The 24086-nt window shown below is 37.7% G+C and overlaps 1 protein-coding gene across 2 annotated transcripts in view; it reads right to left on the reverse strand.

The window, feature by feature from the left end:
- The window catches only part of LOC131151113 (protein NO VEIN), a 75560-nt gene that overhangs the window by 43144 nt on the left and 8330 nt on the right, over positions 1-24086 (reverse strand). For both annotated transcript variants that reach the window (XM_058102316.1, XM_058102317.1), the window contains 4 exons: positions 19978-20665; positions 16904-17008; positions 13749-13926; positions 1673-3447 (listed from right to left, as the gene is read on the reverse strand). In XM_058102316.1, coding sequence (XP_057958299.1) covers positions 1673-3447; positions 13749-13926; positions 16904-17008; positions 19978-20665 — 2746 coding nt within the window. The remainder of the gene's footprint in view (positions 1-1672; positions 3448-13748; positions 13927-16903; positions 17009-19977; positions 20666-24086) is intronic.

A 24086-nucleotide genomic window follows, 5' to 3' on the forward strand; every position in this document is an offset into this window, starting at 1 on the left:
TTGGTTGGAAAATGGATTTGGAAGTTCCTTTGCAGGTTGAGCGGTTGACTCCCTTCGGCACATGGTAATTAGAAGCAAATATGATCAGCATCAGAATGGGTGGGATACTAGAGGAAGTGGCCATGCTTCTAATGCAAAAGTCCTTGGAAATTCAATTCACAGGCAGCCCACTTATTATACCCTCTTACTCACTTCCAAGTTGAAAATGGAAATTCCATTCAATTTCAGGAAGAAATTTGGATGGGAGAGGTTCCATTGGTCTCCTACCTCTCTAGACTATTCAGACTACATAATTCCCCAACTATCAATTTCTACTCTTTGGAAGGGAGGCACCCTCTCTTGGGGTACTCATTTTTTAGAGATCCCAACAAAAGAGAGGTTGTTGGGAGTGCTAGATACTTTTTTTCTCCCAAAGTAAGAGACAACTTGAGGATTTGGGTAGGGGATTCCTAGGCTCTTTCTCCACAAAATGTTTCTTTACTTAACTCATGAAATCCTAGTACCTGTTCTTTCCCCTAGAATAATTTCATCTCGAGGACAAAGGTTCCATTCAAAATGAAGGCTTTCATGTGGACTTTGGTCCTTTATAGGCTTAATACCAATGATTTGCTGCAAATGACAAGACATTTTTTGATAAGTAATAAGTTTATTGATAACAAAATGAACACCAAATACACAAGGAGTGTACATGGGGTAAACAAATCAAAAACAGAAATTACAAGAATCTAGTAACTCAAAAACAGAAGAAAATGATTGGTTTTACAAAGCAGCCAACCAATCCATCAAAGTTGTAGAGAAAAATAGCTTCAGCTCTGAGATGGATCTTTCCTTATCTTCAAAACACCTACTATTTCCTCCCTCCAAAGACACCACAATAAACAATGAGGAAATATCAACCAAATAAACCCATTTCGATAACGACCAAATCTGCCTTGCCAACATGCTAGAAGTCCCACTACAGATTGTGGCATAACCCAGCTCACTCCAAACAAATCCAACACCATAACCCACAAGTCCATTGCAACCAGACAATGAATAAAAAGACGAACAACCGTCTCATTATGACACTTGCACATGTAGCACCAATCCAATATCCAAATGACAAGACATTATAAGGCTATTAATCGGGATATTTCCTTCATCTTCTCTGAGTCAAATGAAACCACTGACCACTTGTTCTGCCACTGTCAGGTGACTAAGAGACCTCAGGTCCTCCATTTATCAGTTTTTGGTGAGTCCATATCGCCCTCCTGGACCATGGATACCTTCTTGCAGGTGTAATACAAAGGTTTTGGAAGGAGCAAGAAAGGGTGTAGTCTTCACCCTCTTTTGGACTATATGGACCAGAGGGACGCCAGAATTTTTAATGGCAATGTTACTCCCTCTGGTATTCTTTTGGATAGGGTTGTTAACCTAGATTCTTTTTGCTCGCTCTTTTGATTATCTTTAGGGAATTTTATTTTTCGTTCATCGAGGGAATGGAGGGGAGCCTTACTGCAATTTTTTCATTTTATTTTTAGGAGGATCTCTTATCCTCCACCCCTTGTAAATTCTTCTCCTTCACGCTAATGAATTTCTTTTCTATAAATATACATGTATTTTATGGAAATCTACCTACACAAAGCGATCTACAAAGCGGCATCAAGAGAAAAAATAATTTAATCAAACTTACCAACTCAAGAAGGAAATGAGAATCATGAGAATATAATTCTTGTGAAAGACAGTGGAGCGCTCTTCCTAAGCGAGCATGCTGCTTCTTCAACATGCTACACTCCAAATTTGAAAGACTAGGATCCAGACCAAATTCATCTCGCCTGATAGATTCAATAACTAGGGAAGCATCCTTGTTTTCATCAAGTCCAGATAAATGCTTTGTGAAAACAGTGCCAGATATGTCGCCAGAAACACCCACAGCATCAATACTCGGACAAACTTCAATACATTCTTCCTTACACCCATCTGTGCTACCAGAAATTATTTTCCTTTCAAAATATGGCAAACTATCAGATAAATCTTCCAGATGCCCGGAACACGTACCAAACTCAGGATTTGCAGCTTCCAACTGAGAATCCCCAAAGGATATGGATGAATCAGTAACAGTTACGGAACAAAAAACATGGTAATCATCAATCCACTCCACTATACCAAGACACAGTCCCACTTCATGAAGCATGAGGCGTTCTTCTGGTTTCTTGCATTCACGTAAAATGGCTGAATGAGCATCTTTGATAACAGATCGCACCCCAGAAAGCAATATATCAGCAGCAAAACTACGGAATTCTGAAGGTAGATATCCAAGACACTGAAGGATAAAGCTTGACGCAACAGACGTCGCTTTGTTTATTCTATCAACATTTTTGCGCTGTTTACTGCCCAAGTTACCAATGGCATCTTTGTTCAGGACTTGCTCTCCATGCAATGCTTTTCTTTGCATGAGGAAGTTCTGGCTGTCATTTACCTCCATACTTTCCATAGAATTCTTCAGAATGACTTCAAATGCCAGGCATGCATGGCTTTTTAGAAGGGCTAGGGGAACATGTTTAATTCCACCAAATAATGAAAATAAAGATAATAGTTTCAATGCTGTTTGGAAAGAAGATCCCTGAAGTAAGACTTCCAAGAAAGAATCAACAGTAGCTGAATTATCAATCCGGATAACTTTTCCATCTTTTGTAACCAAACAAAGTAATTCTTTGATATTCACATCATTCAATAACCATTCTACGAGAGAACCAAGAGAGGGAGCAAATATAAGATCCCAATGAGACCACAAGAGTAGATCTGACAACATTGGTGCCCTAAGTAAGACTTCAATTGCATCCTTGGACGTAACGGGACCCGTAATCCCTGTTTTAGAGCATCCATCAGTTCTGAACTCATTGGTTCCCAAAATTTCATTCTCATTATGAGCCAAAGACTCTCCACCATAGCATATTCCTAACAATGTTAAAGAAAATAGGACACAGCTGGAAATTGCCTTATTTTTTTGCTCCCTCACAATATCTAGAAGATACTCCAGAGAACCATATTCCACTACTTTGAAACTGACTAAAGGGAACTGCCGCTGAAGCAGCATCGAGATCTTCTGCTTACTCAGAGTGTCATTTTCCCATAAGCTATTTGAAGCTTGTGCCAGAAAAACAACCAGCTGATGCTGGAGCATGCAAACCTCCAAAGGGAACTTCTCACAAAAGTCACCAATCAAGCACTTAAGAAGTTCACTAGGCAGAATAGAAGCATATTTTTCTAGAAACAAGAAAAATTCACCATAACCAAGACACTTAAATTCCTTAACAGAAAATTTTTCTTTCAGCCAACCCTCACAATCACAAAGCTTCCTCAAGAAAATAAATTTCTTCTCCAGAGTTGATTTCCCACAGCATGGAATGTCATTGTCGAGCTCAAAATATGCAGTGATTCTACTGACAATATCTTCGACAGGAACACCTGCAAGAGAAAAAGGGGTGGGGGGGAAACAAGATGCATCAAAATTGTTTGTCCAAATGAACAGAGAAAAGAGGGAAATACAGGCAAGGCATCACTGATACATATTATTCAAAAGACAGAGACAACAACTGCAAATAAATTTATGCACAAGCACTGTTAATACATGATCCCATCAGGAATAACAGAATGGACATTGACTTCATTTTGTGGAGATAGGAAGGGCATTCCATATATTCCTTCCCAGGAAAAGATCCTGCTGATTTTTAGGCCGTTAACTCCTAAAACTTTTCCTAATCAAAATGAAACTTTCTTGGTGTCAAGAAAAGCTCCCTATTAGATGCATTAAATAATTAGAATTTCCATAATTTAACTGGAAATTAAAATGTTTGTTAGGGTGAATTCATGCTATTTTGAAAGCTTTGGAATTTGGAGATATATGGCTTAATACATAGATATTTCAAGGAAAATATAACTGAAAATATTTTTTTTTTTGGTAACAAAAGAAATTCATTAATAGGAAAAGAATTTACAAGGGGGGGGAAAGGCATCTCGCAAAAAAATATGGAACAAACCACAGAAAAGCTAAAACATCAATAACAAAAGTCAAACCAACCAATTCCTTCAATCCCTATTTAAATCCTGAAAGCTAGCTTCACTAAAAGTTCCAAACTCTATACACCATAAAGAAGTCAAGAACTGAATCTTTTCCCACACCAAATACGAATTCAACTTCTTCCTAGAAAAAATCTGTGACATTACGTTCCAACTGACCCCATAAAACTGCATAGTTACTACAGTTCCATAGAGCTGCCCATTCCTTCCTTCTTCCAAAGCCCACAAAAGAAATGATTAACAAATCTTCCACTGAATAAGGGCAGACCCAACTCTATTCCCTAACACAGAACAATTTATTCCAAATCCCCCATGAAAAATCACAATGCAAGAAGAGGTGAGATGCTATTTTGGAATTCCTATAACTAAGCACTCAAACATCTAGTGAGAGAACCTCCAAAGGTCTCATACTCTGCAAGTTACTGGTATTAATTTGTTAAGCACAATCAACCAAGTAAACGTTTTAACTTTTGGGGTAACTCTAACCTTCCAAACAATTGAATAAAAAGGAAAGGGATAATTGAATAGGTCAAAAATTCAAAGAATGATTTACAAGAAAACACCCTCAAATGATCCAGACACCAAGAATGAACATCGCTACCCAAGGATAATTTGCAGTTTTTCAATACGGAAACAAAAAAGGCAACTTCACCATCTCCTATCATTTAGGTCTCTTGAACTAGAAAGCCCCTCCCATTATCCACAAAGAAAGAAAAAAATCTATTTGGCTTAGAAAAAAATCTAAAAAAATGTAGAAAAAAATAGAAAAGAATTGTTCCCAGGCCATTGGTCCTCCCAAAAACAAGTTTGGGATCCCCTCCCCACTACAAATTTAGTGTGAGGGGTAAAAATAGAGTAAATTTGGGAAAAAGACCTCCACGAACAAATGGCATATTACAAAAAAGGGTAACATCAATAAGTAGGCCTATCACAAAAAAGGGATATATGCAATGGCATATTTATGTAACTTTGCTATCGCTTTGGCTTAAACACAAGCAAATCAACACCCAATGATAAAATATAGGCATCAATGACCATCATAAGCCGAGTGCTCCGGGCATCGGCCTACGGGGTCCTCATTCGACCCGTCTTGAAACACAGACCAAGGAGTTTGACATGTGTGCGAGTCAATGAGTGAGTAAACTCGTAAGGCGTACGGAAGCTAATTGGCGGGATCCCCTTGTGGGTTGCACCGCTGACCGACCTTAATCTTCTAAGAAGGGTTCGAGTATGAGCATGCCTGTCGGGGTCCCCCCAACTTTCGTTCTTGATTAATGAAAACATCCTTGGAAAATGCTTTCGCAGTTGTTCGTCTTTCATAAATCCAAGAATTTCACCTCTGACTATGAAATACGAATGCCCCTGACTGTCCCTATTAATCATTACTTCGATCCCAAATGCCAACAAAATAGGACCCAAAGAACATCTCAAGCTAGCATCTCAAGCTAGCATTGACATCCCACCCATTCTCATCCAATCCAAACTTACTGTGAATAACTCTTGCCATAGGGAATTATCCTCAAAGGGGAAGTGCCACAACCATTTAGCTAAACAAGCGGTGTTTTTAGACACCAAGGTACCAAGACCCAACCCCCCTCCTTTTAGACTTACTAACCTCCACTTAGTTTACTAAATGGTCCCTACGACCCCTCATTCTAGACCACAAAAAATCCCTAATAACTTTGTCAAGTTGCTTGTGACTCCCACTAGAATTCTAAAAACAAATAAAAAAATACAAAGGGGTACTAGAGAGACAAACCTGGATAAGTGTAATTTCACCGCCAAAAGAGAAAAGGGTGCCCTTCCAACCATCTAATCTTTTTGTAATCCTCCTCACTACTAGATTCCAAAAATCTGCCCCTCTAGGAATCGCACCCAATGGGACCCTTAAATAAGTTAGGGGCCATTCCAATAAACCACACCCCACGTCTCTTGCCCAAACTCTAATCCTCTCATCAGGGACATTTAGGGCTGCTAAACCACTTCTCTCCATATTAATATTCAGCCCAAAAACTCTCCCGAAAACACTAAGAATACCCAAAATTCTTCTAAACAAAAAATTATGGTCGCCAAGAAAGAAAATGGTATCATCAGAAAATTGAAGATGAGAAACTACACCCCCTCACTCCCCCACACCTAATCCATTAACCAACTCTTTATCAACTACCCTATCCACCATCCTACTTTAAACATCAACTACTAGTATGAACAAAAATGGGGGATAACAGGTCACCTTGTCTAATGCCTCTCAAAGCAAAAAACCAAGATTTAGGGTCACCATTAACAATAATTGAAACCCACACATTAGACAGGCAGCCCCTAATCCACCTGCACCATCGCTCCCCAAAACCTTTCTACTTTATCCAGGAAACTCCAACTCACTCTGTCATAAGCTTTCTCGTAATCTACTTTAAAAACAAACCCGCTTCTTATTCCTATGGATGTCCTCCACCACCTCATTAGCCACAAGGATAGCATCCAGTATTTGTGTCCCCACCCCCCCCCCCCCCCCCCAACCACCACCACCACCACAAAAGCACTATGGGCTCTAGAAATAGAATCATTGAGCATCGCACTCAACCAATCAGCTAAGACTTTAGCGATAATCTAATACACACTAGAGACACCTCATTTTTAATAGGGAATATTCTAGCCTCCTCTCTGTCCGATAACATTGCCTCCTTCTCCTTACCATCCAAACCTGCCAACTCGCTCAAAAGACTAGATTTTCTAAGCCTAACATTACCAAACTTCCCTTATTCCAAACTTTCAGTTTTTCCTTCAGCCTTTTTAACTTCCTCATAAATCTAAACCCAACCCAACCCCTCTCCACATCCTCTCCCCACAAATCCCTAACCAAAGGCTTAATAGTTGCATGGTTAAGACGCATGTTCTCAAACCTGAAAAGAGTAGGACCCCACGATACCTTACTAGACTCCAGCAAAATCAGAAGTTTTCTTATGAAGAGTCATACGAGATAGGTTAGGAAAATCATCCTCTCACTCACCGCACAACAAAAATCTATCCAATCTACTAGTTATTGCTCTAGCCCCTGCCCCCAACTGACCAAGTGAACGAAGCATTTCCCAAAGGGAAATCTCTCAACTCACAATCACTAATAAAAGAATCAAACTTGAGCATACTCACGGTAATTCTACTCCCTTCAAGTGCTTGCATTATGGAATAATGAGTGCCCATGGAACATGAGATGAACTCTAAATCAGTGTGCAACATCCTGTTGCTTAGGTTCATGGAACATAAAGCTTCATGAGTCCTTGAACATGTCAACTGTAAAAGCTTACCAATAAAAGCAGAGAAAACCAACTACTATGAACCTGGCAGCATCTAGCTTACATAATTTGATCCAATATTCTTCAGCATCCTCAACAGCCCAAATTTGGCCTCAATTTATGATAAATGACCTAGGAAATAAGCCTCCACTTCAAATGCATCATGACATCCACCTGCCCATGCACAGATAAGTCGCTTAAAATAGTGTGTTTAAGCTTTTATTTGAAAACTTATTGTAAGTAAACTCAGCATGTAGTATAATAGAATCCCAGGTCTTCATATAGCTTCTAGCAAGAGAACGTAGCATTTACCCAAGTTTTAACCGGCAACCACAATTTCACCACCTATTTGTGAATGGGTGTGATAGAAAATTAACACTCAGCTCCAAGCAACTGCCACAAAGTCTTTCAAAAATGCCCTCATGAATTTAATATCACTATCAGAGAAAAAAAAATGGAAATGTGGCACCCAATGTGATCCTCCCCACTTCTTTGTAGAACAATTTAGCACTGTCTAGCATCTACAGCTTTTGTGCAGAGAGTGAAATGAAGCCTTTAGGAGGATGAATACACAACAACAATGATGAAGGTAATGTACCTTTTGAGACCTTGGAAGTTCAACAAAAAATACATGCTAATAAGAAGCCAACAAGCCTCAAAGCTTGGTAACCAAGCAAACAAACCAGTATTTTCACACTCTTAAATTACCAAAAAATGACGCATTTAGCACAAAATAGTAAGCTTCTTCAATCTTTATAAATTGCTTAGAACCACAAAGTGGAAATGTGCTAGGCAAGGCGATGCAGGGTGGAGCAAGGCGACATAGACCCACAAAGTTGGCTAAACCACAAAAACAAATCAATTTAAAAGTGCATAAAGTATGGGGCTTGTAGATGTGCACAGGAAAAATTAAACTCCAAGCCTTTGTGTTCCTTCGAGCAAAGAACTGGAACAAATCCAACACAGCAAGACTAAAGAAGTTGTAGGCTTCAACAGAAGGGGTTGTGAAGTACTTTCCCATTACCTTCAAACTTTAAATGGCAATTGTGATTCACATTACCTACAAGCGATGTCCTGTCACATAATCAATGCTTCTCAAGAACTAGAAGGGCATGCATCCATTAGTGCAATATTGCACCAAGCTTCATTTTCTTCAAGATTATTACCCATAGTAAAATTATTGAAGTAACAAGAGCTGATTGGTGAGGCAGCACTCTTCTAATGGAGTTTTGGTTTGTAATTTTCTTTTTCCTATTTCAGAATTTTCCTCGCAGGTTTTTTAGTTTTTTTCCCATCTTTTCTGGTTGGTTGAGCAGGACTCCTTACAATCCAATCATGTACCCCTTTTCTCAGATTTAATAATATTTCTTCTTTTTCTATCTAAAACAAACGGAGCTGATTGGTACCTCATTACTACAACAGCAGCAGCAGCAACAACAAACCAAGCCTTGAGTCCAATCTTTTCCCATACATTTGCACGATTGTGGACAATTTCTTCCAACAAATTAAGGGCTATTAAATCCTTACTATCGCATTCCAAGTTATTTTAGGTCTATCCCTACTCCTACTGCCACAAACAGTAACTTGCTGAGTCCTCATGGTAGCACTACTTGGCCTATGTTGCTAATACCCAAACCACCTAAGTCATCCTTACCTTATCTTATCTTCTACAGGTTCTACGCCTAACCTACTGCAAATATGTTCATACCTTAATTTATCTCTTAATGTTATGCTGCTCATCCACCTTAGCATTCTCATTTCGGCAACTTTGATTTTTTGGATATATTGTTTTTTAGTTGTTCAAAATTCTAATCCATATAGCATAGCCATTCTTATAGCTATTCTATAAAACTTTCCTTTTAATTCAAAGGTATCCTAAGATCACACAACACGCCCAAAGCACATCCCCATATGTCTCGACTTCTACGTTTGACCACTTGGCAATATAGAATTGCTTGTGGCTGCACTTGAACCTTAGAACCTATAATTAAGTCAATATGCCCATGGTATTCCTCATGCAGTCAAGCAAAGCTGCGTAGCCTGCATTTAGATTTCTTGACAAACAGATGATGGTAACGAAGAGTGGCGTGTATAGTTCCCAAATACATTGATGATCTTCAAGACATGAGCTATATATCAAGATATCATCAAAAAATATAACTTACGCAAGTAAGGTTGAAAAATGTCATTCATGAGATTTTGGAAGGTCGAAAGCTCATTGGTTAACCCAAACGACATAGCAAAAAACACATAATGGCCATCGTGAGTTCTTAACCCAGTCTTCTGAATGTCATCCTTATAAACTCGAATCTAGTGATAATCTAATCTCAAGTTGAGTTTGGCAAATTGCCAAGCACCTCCCAACACATCAAGCAACTCACCCAGAATAGGGATAGGATATTTACCCTTTGTAGTGCTTTTGTTAAGTGCTCACTAATCAACACACAACCGCCAAGAAGCCATCCTTCTTCACCAACAAGACAAAAGAAGGATATGGACCAACACTTGGCTGAATTATGCCAACATCTAACATTTCTTTCACTATCTTTTGGATTTCTGCTTTCTAAAAATAAGGATAGTGATAATGACAAACGTGATATGGACACTACCTAGCAATAGAGGAATGTGGTGATTATGTCTTCGTTTTGAGGTGGCAATACATGTGGCCCCATAAATAGGTTAAGAAACTCCAAAATAAGAGATTCTAGTCCTTCATCCTAATAAGATTGATTTTGTAACTCCTCTAGTGCTTGAAGTAGTACTAGGCAGCCATGTTGCTCCTTTTTAAGGAGCTTCTCCATACGATGGCTTGAAACTATAATGACATTACCACAATGTTTGCCTTCAAGAGTCATCCTCTGGTGTTTCACCATGAACTTTATAACCAGTTTAGAAAAATTCCAAGCTGCATCACCTAAAGTCCTTAACCATTCAATACCCAAAACCACTTCATAGTCTTCTAGTGGCTGCAAAAAGAAATCAACATGCAACCTATGATTTTGCATATTAGGATTTACCTTCAAACACTTGCTCTAACATGTCAAGGTCCTTCCATCAACAACCTTCTCATCAACCTTTTCACATTGCTCCACAAGATAGGCTAGCCATCTAGCAATTTTAGTGTCCATGAAATTATTAGTGTTACCTGTATCCATTAAAATGGTGACAGGTTGGCATTTCAGGAAACCATTACTTATCATGGTTTCAAGATTAGCATACCCAACTAAAGCATGAACTGAAGAAGTGACAGATTCGTCATTATCATTAGATTTCATACATTCTTGATTTGAACAAGCACAGTCATCCAAACTCTCTTCTGGCTCCTGTACTAGTTCAATCATCAAAAGTTAACACTTTTTGCAACAGCGCCCCCTATGCCACATCTCATCACAATGCCAGCACTAACCCTTTGTTGTTCACTCTTTAAGTTGCTCCTAAGTCAATCGTTTGGCAGTATGATTACGAGGAGCAAGTGGTGTGACGGTGTTGCTAACATTTTGCATGTTGATAGTCTAGCTAGAGTGATGTAGTTCGCCTCCCAACATCTCTTCTTCTAACCATGCAAAGCAAATTACAACAGCCATAGATCGTAGCCGGCACACTTTGACCTGACACTAAATGTCAGGTAGGAGACCTATGAAAAAAGTATCGACGAGTTGGCTTCCGTTCCAATCTTTAGTCATGTTTGCTAGTCGCTCAAACGAGTTTGTGTATTTTGGCAAGCTCTTCATCAATATTCACTTATCTAGCAGGCCCAAATCTGACAAGTAATCTAGAAACAAATTCTGCCCACGAAAGCATTCCATAACAAGCTTCAAACCAATCATACCATTGAGAGCATCGCCATCCAAACTGATAGCTCAACTCTAGATGTTTTTGAAGTGAGGTGAAAGTGAAAGTCCTTTTCAGCCCTAGAAACCCAACAAATAGGGTCACCATTATCCCACTGAGGAAATTCCACCTTTATCTAGGAAGGAACATGATCACACACTCCTTGGTAACCTCCTTGGTGCATGTACGGCGGCTCCCTATGATTAGTTGATGTAAAGGAATCATTCTCTCTCTTTATGGGAAGATGTAATGAATAATTTAGAGAAAGATGCTTGAATCTCTTCAAATTGAGGCTTAAACATTGCTAATTTCAGCCTTTAGCCTAGCTTCCATCTAGGATTGCTGAATTTTCTAAGGTCCTTAATGGACTCAATCCTAATTGATCTTGGAATCCTAACACAATAAATAAAAATCCAAGATTAAATAGATCCCCAATTGATTTGGGAATCATAACAAATTAACTAGAAATCTCAATTGATTTGGAATCATGACATTACGTAGAAATCCCAATTGTTTTGTGAATCCTAACACATTAATTAGAAATCTCAGTTGATTTGGGAATCCTAACAATTTGTTTTTAGGAGGATCTCTCATCGTCCTTTCACTATAACTCCTTATCCTGACCTTTAACATATCTTCTTTTCCTATCCAAAAAAAAAATTCAAAGAACCTTCTAAGAAGGTTTTCCTTATGATCAATGGCCCTTCATACTTCATAGTTTGGTGCCCATTTTCCCAATGGACCAGCATGAATAGGAAAAATCTTTTTAACTACCAAATATCCTCTCTGAAGATGACCAAGGGGTGCAAAATTTCTTCTTGTCAAACATCAACATTCGTCTCAAGTGGAGATGACCATCAAATGAGTAGCCAATCTCTTTTTTCAATGAGATTCAAGTGTTCATATCTTGCCCACTTAGCTTCTTTTAATTATGCCTCTCAAATAGTCATAAGGATGGGATTTCAACCTATATAGGGACCACTGTCCCCATCAATCTTGGTGTATCTAATTTTATCCTCCTCAATTTCTACTTTATCCGCTTACAAGATTAAAGCGTATTTGGTGAACCACGATCTTTGTGTTCAAAAGAAAGACCATGTGAATGCATTCACATATTCACAAATCAAATCTATAAGACATCTTTCATCCACAAAGAATACACCTCTGTAACATGCTCTCTTCACCAACTCTTCTTTATTCAGCACTGTAAATCGGGTATTCCAAGCCAAATTGATGGTCTTTATCTTTCTTGATGGCAAAATCATCATCTTCACGGTGCCGCCTGATCAACATCATCAAGCCTAGGTAGGTGCAAGTCAACCTTTAAGCAGCTCCCATTCCCTTGACACTCAGGCAAGCCAGACAAGGATTTTCTACAACACTAGCTTCTACTCTTCTACACTGTTCCCCACACCAGGTCCAACTCTCACTTCATTTAACTATGAACCATCATGTAGAAGCTCACTTATACTTTGGTTTTTCCCTCTCTAGTATGTAAAACCATAATCAAAAAGAAGGAAATAATTCTTCTACAAACATTGCGCACATGAGACATTAAACAAAATAAATTCAAACAAAACTAGCCATGGGCACGCACTATGTGCGTGCTTCACGGTTCTTTTTTTTTTAAACAAAAATTATAAAGGAAAACAAAAAATTAAATAGTATAAGGGCCATTTTGGAAACTAAATGAAGAGGTTTTCCTTCCCAATTTTCTAGGAACGGTTAAACGTGGATTGTAATATGGTTTATTTACATTTATACCCTTAAGTTTCCCTTTTTTTAACAAATAAAAAAAAATATTTTACATGAGGTTAATTTTGGGTTTTAGAAAGATGACACGAAATAGGTGAATCCCCTTTATAGTAGAAAATAGAAACATGAAAACAGAGAATTTAGTCTCCATACAGTTAATAGCTCCAGAATATTTTCCAAAAAACAAATAGGGAACAAAACTTTTTGAAGCACAAAGATACAATTTTCCAGCACGTGATTCTAGATATCAATGGTAAATAAATTCCCCAATGGAGAATTATAAGGGCTAGCATTATTAATACCAGCATAATATCTAAAACCAATATAAATCCACGCCTCCAACTATTAGTGGCCTATAATTCATTTGCCCCAAGTGTGTCAATATTCTTTAGCTTCACTGACCTAAACTTTCAACCTATAGAAAGCAGATCCTCATAATGTTCTAGTAATGCTACTCAGTGCCTAGTTTATTAGCAATCCCAACTTTTAGATTCTACACAACAACTTTCAGACCTGCAGAAAAAATTTACAATCATGCATCAAAAGCTGTGAGCATTGACAAACATAATAGCATATCAGTGGTGTTTTTGCACAGCAAGAACTACACTAACATTGTCACCATAATTCACAGCCCTGATTCACAGATCTTCCATTTAATTTTTCTTCCTAAAAGATATCATATCAGTTTTCACCAGTTATGCTCAGATTAGAAACACAAGCAACAGATATCACTGCCAAATGATATCAAAGACCAATTAATTATAATTCAGTAAAATTATGTTGCAAAAATCAGTATAATTAAATAGTACGCACAACAGCCATGCTCTGCACTGTCTTTAGTTATGACTATCGCATCCTTTTCACTTGGCTCAACATCTATGCACTCATATTCAGAATGATTCTCAAAAACTGTGTGAGTGGTTGCACGTTGACCAATGGCTTGAAAGGCATCATAGATGCTATCCCACATTCCACACTTGATAGATGTCACCTGCAATATCAAACAAGCGAGTAAATTACAATCAGCATCAGAAAATATGCATGCAAATTTTTAGTTGTGCAGTTATGGAATTTTTTCCAAAAAAAATGCAATGTGCGGAGACAAGAAGTCCACCAAATAAAAACAAAATACCACCAAAGAAAAAAGAAAAAAAGAAGAAACAAAAAACACAAGATCATAAAATAGAACTCGACAATATTAACCAAGGAAGCCCCTTTTCAACCCCTTCCCATCATAATTTATTGAGCTCTTCAAATTCACTAATTTCCTTTGACCCTCCAACTTTTGACTTCTGCTCCCATCCATGCGCACCTCATTTTCTCCAATATCAGTCAAGTTTAAGTCCATTTTATCCAAAAGACCTTGCACTTCTAGCTCCTCGTTCAGAACCTTCTCGACGGGTATAGGCAAAATTCCATCCCTTCACTGTAAATTAACCAGCCCATCATTATCAAAATAGAAAATTCCTCCAACTCTTCCAACGAGGGTGGATGAACATAAGATATATACCCTATTCATTCTCAAGTGTTCGAAATGTACCCATATTGTTCTAGAATCTCATCCAACAACCACCTCCACCTCAGTCGAACTCACTAATATCATCACTTTCTAAATCAAATAAGTCCCCCAATTTATTTCCCTCCTTTTCTTTACTTGCCCCATTACTACACCTAACCTCCTTCTCTTGAATATCATGATTTGATATATTTGCTTGGTATATTTTGTGTGCCATTTTGACACATGATGCAGCGCTTGGGTTCCTTAAATTGATATTTGCACAATTAAATTTTGCAAAATCCTAAAACACTTAATTAATCCGATGACGGAACCCAAAAGTGGGGTGATAGCGTCCTATTGGGATTCTCAAGGTGAGGAAAGCACCATGTTCTTAATCGAGATACCAAGGTCATAGCGTGGAATAATATTTAAAGGATGGTAATCTAAACTTAAAAGGAAAAATTAATGATCATGCATGATTCATGTTTGAAATTCCGAAATTACCATGGTGTCATTTAAAAGGACAGGTGTGTAGGGGGCGCTAGTACCTTCCCCTCGCAACCATACTCCCGAACTTGTCTCTAGTATCATAGACCACAACTACAAATTCCAAGGACCTACGGCTTAGCTAAAGACCGACTAATTAGTAGTAATTAGGTGAACTAAATCACACTTAGGTAATTAAAAGGTCAGTGGCGACTCCGTAGAACCTTAAAGACCAAAATAAAAGGAATGTTTGTGTTCCAAGTGATCCCACTTGTAGAGAAAGACATCTAGAAATTGAGTTTCCAAAGGGATATCTTAACTGCAAAGATCATGTCAAAAAGGGAAATTGCTACCATTCCCCACATCAAAATGAAGCAAATGATTCCACTTTTTTTATCCACCTCTAAACCCCATCTATGGTTTCCTTTTATCCTTAGTGACCCATCCCTTACACTTGGATTCATTTTTGGCAACAATGATCCAACTTAACAATTGGTCAGTCTTCTTGATCATAAACTAATTTTCGGAGGTTTGTTGGTTTTGACCAATTTGACCGTAGTTTCACTGATGATTTACTTTTTTCTCACTTGCTTATTTCTACCTTTGTATTCCAATATAAACAAAAAAATAAAGAGCACAAAATACCATTCAATGTCAGCCCCAACTTGTCAACCACACATTTTCTCACTTTTCAACTCCAAAAAAGGATTTTAAGTAGTACACTAAAACCAGATTTATTCATTTCATCCAAAAATGCAACAATATCCATAGAATTTTACAAGACAAAATACCAAACCTGGGTCGCCCTTAATCAGTACTCATAGAAAAGCCATATTCCCATTTTTAGGCAATAAGTAACGACATAATAGATAATACCCCAACAAGAAACGCACAACCATTCAACTGGATGAAAAACAGGGCAGACCTTTACTGCCAATCAGGGTATCAATTAGTTTTGACTGAGCGAGACCAAGGCAAGGTCAAGCTTGGCTGACAGCGAAAAACTAAACCATGGTCAGCTAAAAGCAAATCTAGGCTGAACTTAGATATCCTCTGTTTAAGGGGATATTGTGGGACAAGCCTCATTGAAACATTCCTCAACCAAATCCTAGAGAAATAAGAAATATGGAACAATAAATTTACCAAGAGATTTCAATCTAATTTTAGTAGCCAACAAATCCAACGTTGTGCATCAGTGTCTCAAGAAGGCAAAATGTAAAGAATAAATGAATAAACAATTAAAAATTAATGTTAATAAAAAGTCCTAAAAGTCACTAGATCCCTACATATTCTGGTTTAGAATCAAAGGATTACAAGAAAGCATAACTTAAAATTGATAAACAAAACCATGTCACCAAAATTTTTAAAGGAAAAATCTTCTAACGCAACCAACTCTATAAGCAGAGAATAGGTAGAGAGTCCAGCCCAAGTGTGATTATGCTGTGTCCGCATCCGATTAAGCCAAGTGGCAAACCAGGGAGGAAGGCCGCCACCCCGTGGGTTTGGTACCGCATCAGGGGGGTCAAAAGGGCTCATTGGTGGCTGGAGTTCCCACGTTATCAAAAAAAAAAAAATAGGTAGAGAGGAAAGGGAGTATTTTGGGGGCAAGGCCAACCCTGTTCAAGAAAAAATAAACTATAGTATAAAATAAAGGTGTTATTACTAATACTTTTCCCCAATTGATCCAAAGTATGAGCTAAGCTCTGACCATGTAACCTGAGGTTAGACCATACAAGCTCAACTCAGCATAAACTACAACCACGGCCCAGCAAAGCGGTCATACTCAACTGAACCCACATTCAATCACAGCTTAGCTCAACCCTATTCAGGTCAAGCGAAAGAATAAAGAGATAATAGTTGTAAATAGGTATTAGCAAAATATTTTCCAAATTAAAAGAAATAGCGCTGTTCAAGCTATTCAGGAAATAAAATTCAACAATACAAGAAGCAATCATGATACGAGACTTGACCAAAATCAACTTACAGCAACATTTAGTAATCCAAAATATGGATATGATGCAAATATTGACCGAACCCTCTTTCTGTGTTGTTCTGATATGTTATAGAACCGAAGCATCCTCTCAAAAACCTGCGAGTACCAAAAAAAAAAAAAACCAGTGACAAACAGCATAACAAGTACAAGAGGACAAACAACAAAAATGAATACAATGATGTAAGGCTTTTACAGCTATTTGACCCAAATCTATAATCCCGGTCCTTTATTTAGAAAGCCAAGGTTCCATTCAAAATTAGGACTTTTGCAAGGTTTATCCTTCAAGGCAGGACTAACTGTAACTATATTTGCAGATGAGGAGATCAAAGAAAGATTTAGTGCCTAACAGGTGTCTTTTGCAGGCGGAGTAAGAGGACAAATCATCATCTTTTTTTTTCAATTGTTCTCTTGGTTGAAATCTATAGAACTTCAAGTGTTCTTTAGCAATGTTTGGGCTAGACTCACTTCTGTGGCAGATTTGTTTCCTACAATTTGCCTGCTATTGGCCAATAAACTTCAATGCAGCCTTGACTCCTTCATTAATCCCAATTAAACAGCACTTGGTAAAGTCGCTTTATTCAAGACAATCTCCTCCTTGCCCAAGAGTTAATAATTATCATTTAAACAGTGGGGCCCTTGGCTGGCATGGTAGTTTGATCTTAAAAAGGCCTTTGACTCAGTGGACTAGAACTTCATTCTCAAGATCTTTGAAGCCATTGATAGCTCTCCAGCTTTCAGATATTGGATCAAAGCTTTTATCTCAGGATTCTCAACTCCCTCTTTCTCTCTATCTATTATGGTTCAATTGAAGGCTTCTTCAGAGGAAGAAGAATTAGAAAGGGAGACCCTATCCCCACCGATCTCTTTGTTCTGGTCATAGACGTTTTGACCAAGCCGTCGAGTAGTGCTGCTGTCAAGGTAGACCTTGATTTTCATAGTAAGCATAGCAAGATTGGTCTTACTTAAATTATGCTTAATGGATGACCTGCTGATTCTCACCATGGAAATGCTGCTACTGCCAAAAGCATCAATCACATCCTGGAGCTTTGTTATCGCTTCTATGGACTCAAAGAAAACCCTCAGAAATCTACTATTTTTGTGCTGGTATACCCTGACTCTGAACAAAATATCCACCGGATGTGGGATATCCCTGAAAAAGCTCTGCTAGTCAAATATTAAGGCCTGCCTCTGGTACCAAGAAAGTCAGCGAGCATGTTTGTGTAACCTTAATTGACAATTACCAGCAGAATCAGTAGTTGGGAAATAAATTATCATTTGCTGGAGACTGCAGTTTATTAAGTCAATTCTTAAGAACATTCGCAGCATCTGGGTTCCTCCCTCTCTCTACCATCATCTGTCATTGGCGCCTTAAGAACAAACTCTGAAGGCTTTCTTATTCTTATGGAGAGGGGTTGACTCCAACACACGAGGCTGCAAAATCAGTTGGTCTAGAGTCTGCAAGCCCCTTCTTGATAGGTGCCTGAGTACCAAAAAGCTCAAAGAATCAGTGAAGCTTATGCCATCAAGCTCTTCTGGATGGCTAGTTCCTCCTGCCCTCACCTCCAGGAAAACTGGCCACATGCCTACAAGATCAAAAACAGGAGTGTCTGGGCTATTAAGCCTTCCCCAAACGGCACGTCTACTTGAAAAAGAATCCTTAAATCTCAATTTGCTGCTACCCAAGCCTTCAAATGGAGTGTTCGAAAAGGCAAATGAACCTGGTTATCCGATGACAACTGGCACCCTTTCAGCCCCCTCATTCAGAAATATGGCTGCATTTTCCTCAAAGACTTCCTCATCCTTCCTGATGCCAGAGTTTTAAGCATTATCATAGATGGCAACTAGCACTGACAAGGATAAATTCCAACTCAATCTCAGATATAAGACTTTGTATTTCTTCCCTTTCCACTACTTTAGAGGTGGATTGCATGAAACTCCACGGCCTTCTTGATGCTACAGATCTTAACCCCCACCTGGGACCTCATCAGAGAGAAAGCTCCAACTTTGCCATGGCCTTCGGCTATCTGGTTCAAAGACTGCATCATTTGCAGACCTTCATTGCTTGCCTCTATGCCTGAAACAAACTCTTGACCCAGGACAGTGTTGCAACATGTAAAACTAATCAGAACACTAGCTGTTTACTTTGCCAGCTGCACTCTGAATCAAGAAATCATTTCTTCTTTGAGTGCAAGTTTCCAAAATCAACTTTACATTGGCATATCTTCTCAGTTGAGAGTTCCGTGCTCCTCTACCTCTTGGGAAGATGGACTCAACAGAATCACCAGGTTGGGTAATGGCCCAACTGCAGCTCTAAGCAAAGTCATCCAAGTTCCCTGCATCTACAACATCTGGACAGCCGAAAACCTCCTTTCTGAAAACATCCCTCTGAATTCGGACTGTCTGACTGCCAGAATCACCACTGATGTTGTAGGATTTCACTCCGGAAGGGAAAAAAAAAAAACTAGCCAGATTTGCTAATGTTGTTTTTGTTCACTTGTTTTCTGTTTTTTCATTTTCTTTTTCTTATTGTATTTTCACTTCTTTTTCCCCTTTGAACCAATAAAGTCTTTTTACCTTCTTCCAAAAAAAAAAAGACTTAGATACTTTGGTGTAGTAGTATTTTATGCTTTTATATGGCCTTCTGCCCCAGAATTTTGGGTGTATATCTCTGCTTTTCTATATTCTTTCTAAGGTGGTTGCCTCCCATTCTTCGTACTAGTCTGCTTCTTCCCTAACAAATTTTCCAACTTTATCAAAAAAGAAAATTTGCGACATGGATTATGTGGGAAAAAAAAGGAATGAGAAAACAATTCACTACTATGTTGACATAAATTTGCTAACAATAAAAAAAATAGATATAAAAAAGAAAAATAGACATGGATAAACTAAATAATCTCACAATTACATATTAGATCACGATGAATTAACCTATTATACCAAAATTAAAGCAAAATTAAAGTTTAGCCTAAGATTAAAACATGGCTTTATATGAACAAATATTTGATGATAGTAATCGACAGCATCACAATTGTTGTGCGTATTTTTAAGTAAGAGAAGGAAAATACCTCAACTACAGAATGCTCCCGACATGCCTCCTTCCAGGTCGTGATGAAGATCCTTAAATAATCGTCAGAAATAGAAAGAGTAGGTTCATTCAGATTGCTAAGCTCCTTGAACTTACCAGCACCACTGTCCACTCCTACCAGATCTTGATCTATCTCATTTCTTTTAGGCAATTTTGTACGAGCAGAAGGAGTGCAACTTAAGCTTTCAGATTTTCTTTTCTTTTTAGGTCTCCTATTGCTCTCGCAGTTTCCTAGGCTGTGATTAGTGGAAAGGGCATTATCTGCTTCGACTTTCAACCCAAGCCGCATCATCTCCTCAGTTGCTGATGGGTAAGGACAGCTACTCACTTTGTCGCACTTTTTTATGTTTTTCAACGAGGACTTGCAGTGACTGCCCACGTCCTTGCCATCTTTTATATCTACATATCCATCCTCTTCACTATCATCATCCTCTGAGCTGGAAGAAATAAATCTTATATGCTTGCCACAAAAAATCTCATGTTCTGAAGAAAAAGATTCGATACGTTGAGATATAGCACTGAAACGCTCATCCAGCTGCCTTTTCTGTGAAGAAAGAAGAGGGCGTTTCCTACTCCTTTTATCAGATTTCTCTTTCAATTCCTTAGTACATTTATATAGTGTCATATCTTCTATCTTCCTGGCTTCCTGGATAGAAGCAATGTGCACCCTATAATTGAAGAGTTCATTAATTTCAACGAATGCCAATATCAGATTAGCTTTCGGCTATCACAACAGCATAAATTGGAAAATCCAGCTTGATATTCCTTTCAAAAACCATTTTATGCTTTTGGAAAGAGGAAAAGCAATACTGACACTGAAAACATTAAATGCATTCGGTACAACATTTTTGAAAGCTGGTTTTCAGGAGTGCTCTAGAAAGCTGGTCAGTTTCACTTCTAGGAAACAGTAAAAAGGAAATTGTTTTCAAGATCTTTGAGAAATTGAATTTTTAAACAGCCAAAAGTGGCGAAGTAAAACAATGTTTTCCATATTTTTGGTTTCTCCACATTTTAAGAATGAAATGATTTCTGAAGAAGAGTTTCGAGAAGGGGGGTAAAAATGGCCCTGAATTTCCTAGAAGTACTTCTGCATGACAAATGTGCCTAAGTTCTGCAGGACACTAAAAGTTTGCACTCTATACACAAACAGTACAATAACACAGAAAAAAACAAATAATATGCAAATAGTACAATAACACACAAAAACAAACAATTTTCAAATACATTAAAGTTCAAAGGACACCTATTGTCTGCATTCTTCAAAGAAAATAAATCACATCACAAATAAGACCTTGACTCTAAAGCACCCGGAAGATAAATAACATATATCCTTACATACAAAGCCAGAAGAGAACAGCTCAAGATTTTTTTCCAATTAAAGCCCCACGTAGTTCTTGATAGGGCAAAAGACACTGACTTCCCCTAAGGTTTAGTGAAAAGACACACACCTTCCCTAATGCTCCAAAAATCTGAAGGATCTCCCTGAAGTTTGGCAAAAAGACATTGACCGCCCTAAGTTTCAAAAATCCCATTGATGTCCCTTAGCAATGGATTTTCGGAGTAATTATAAACCCTCAATGATGCAGGGGCAGCATCACGGTTCTACAGCCATGGGAGAGATTAGAAGAAATAGAGGAGAGGAAAGAAAGGGAAGGGAGGAGAGAGGAGATACCAGGGGGAAAACTCACGCTCAATTCTAATTCAAATTCATCAGCAACTGCCTACAGCACAGCTTTCACACTATTTATAAGAAGGCCTAAACACATAAAAGTACACAAATACCCGTAAAACAACATGAATTACAAACCAATCAGCAACTGCCTACAGCACGGCTTTCACACTATTAAAATGAAATCCTAAGCACATACAAGTACACAAATACCCATAAAACAAAATGAATTACAAACCAACCCCCTACTTTACACAAATGCTACAAACAACCCCCAAATACACATAATCCTATACAAATTAATATCAAACACACATAACAAACTACTAACTAAACCCAGTAATCCTTCCCAATGTATTGCTTCTTGTACTACATCACCTTGTCTTTTTGCCAAATGTCAAGGGAGGTCATAATTTTAAAAATCACATAGTTAGTGCCTTCTGAGATCATTATAGGGTGATATCTCAAGGTCCTCCAATTCATGACCTTACCAGTCCATCACATTACAGTCCACTACAGAACCGTAATGGCCATTATGGACTGTTACAGGCTGTTATAATGCCACACTGGCTGTGAATAACTAAAGTAGGTTTTTGGGTCGTCTTTTTTTGCATTTATACCTCTCTTTTCCCTTAATTGAAGCTTAGAAAAATTGGTTTACTTTAGTTAGTATTTTTTCTATTAAAAGAATTTCAGTTTTGGATTTATTTTCCTTGACATTTAGCATTCATTTTTTTAATACTAGCATTCAAATCAACCCAACTTTTTGTTTCATTAAACTACATATGTTCATTTTCTGGCTTCTAAGTTCTTTCTCTTTTTAACTCTGTTTTTCTCACACCTAACTTAACTTGGAGACAAAAAAACATTCTATTGCTTTGTATTTTTGTTCTTGGCTAACATATGAACATTCTCTATTTTATTTTTTGGTTAACAAAAATCCCATTAAAGACTTTAAAAAGTATAAAAGACGGCACTCTGTATTTTATATTTCTTTATATTTATGATTTCTTAGTTTAAACTTGGCTTATAATGAATAAAGTAGTGAAAAGTAGCAAATAAATGCTTCTTCTAGCCAATAGTAACTAAAGCAACCAAGATGACATCCAATACTTGTTGTGCATGTTACATTTAAATTGATTAAATTTTACCAAGGATCATTTAAAGCATTAGTATATAGGATTTCGGGATCAAAACATGTGAATCTATATGTTTTTTAACAAGTCTGCTATTGCAAAAGCTGAATTCACAGACTGGTGTCCGTTACCCATTATGTAATGTCTGCAGTGGCCACAACCAATACACCACGACCATTACCATTACACAAACAGTTCCCGATTTCTATAACCATGGGAGAGGTTCATGTATTGTTGAAAACCATGGGAGATCCTTGGGGTTTCCAAAACCTCAGGCGAATCTCAAGGGAAGTTAATGGAAATTTTGAAGAAGATTTACATCGTTTCACCAAACCTCAGGGGAGATAGCTACCTTTTGCTCTTCTCGATAATCTACTCTTCTTTCTTAATGATTAACTAGTAAGAATAGAAGTAACGTAAGTCATCGTTTCGGATTCCAATAACTGCATCAAATACACATCTCTTCCAACAATGTTCATGACATATCAAAAGTTAGTTGACTGCCCTAACCAAATCCATTAAGTTTTAGGAATCAGTCAAATTTATTTTGAACATTCTCAAATATATTAATACCCTACAAAATTGAAATTAAATGTCAAAGTGGACATGGTATATTCCTTAAATAGAAAGTTGTAACCAATTATGTAAATCTTACAACTAGAACTTCCAAACATTTGTCATCCACATCCCACATCTATCACTCACTAGTTTAGAGAAGAGAGCAGATAGCCAAGTCTGCACTTAACTTGAAATACGCAATGTGTTCAAGCTTCAAGGGAATTTTGGCTTCTTTCTCGCCCCAACTTCAACCACTGTTACTAGGAGCAGAAGGAATCTTTTGGAAGTTTTATCTCCTGATAAGCTATCTAAGAGGCCGTATGCATCACTATCACAAGTTATGAAAATGAATCTGAAACCAAAACTGAAAGTCTGAAATAGAAACTGAAAACTAACAACTAACAACTAACAACTGGTTTAGTTAACTTTTTTCCAAAATTAAAACAAATTAAAGACCTAATTAAATTCATGTTCATTTTTCCTTGAATCAAATAACAATTAAATTAATAAAAAAGCAAAAGAATACAAACTGGACAATATTCTTACAAGGAATAGAAATTAATTATAATTATCTTACCTAGCTATTATATTTCAAAACTCACTTTTAATGCTCAAAAAACAATCCTATTGTGCATAACAATAGAAAAATGACGAAGAAAAAAGGAGAGGACCAAATGACTTCTATTTTCTTTTCTTTTTTTTTAAATTGATAAACAAAGAAACTTT

Source organism: Malania oleifera, chromosome 3, assembly GCF_029873635.1.
Source record: "Malania oleifera isolate guangnan ecotype guangnan chromosome 3, ASM2987363v1, whole genome shotgun sequence".
NCBI lineage: Eukaryota > Viridiplantae > Streptophyta > Magnoliopsida > Santalales > Ximeniaceae > Malania > Malania oleifera.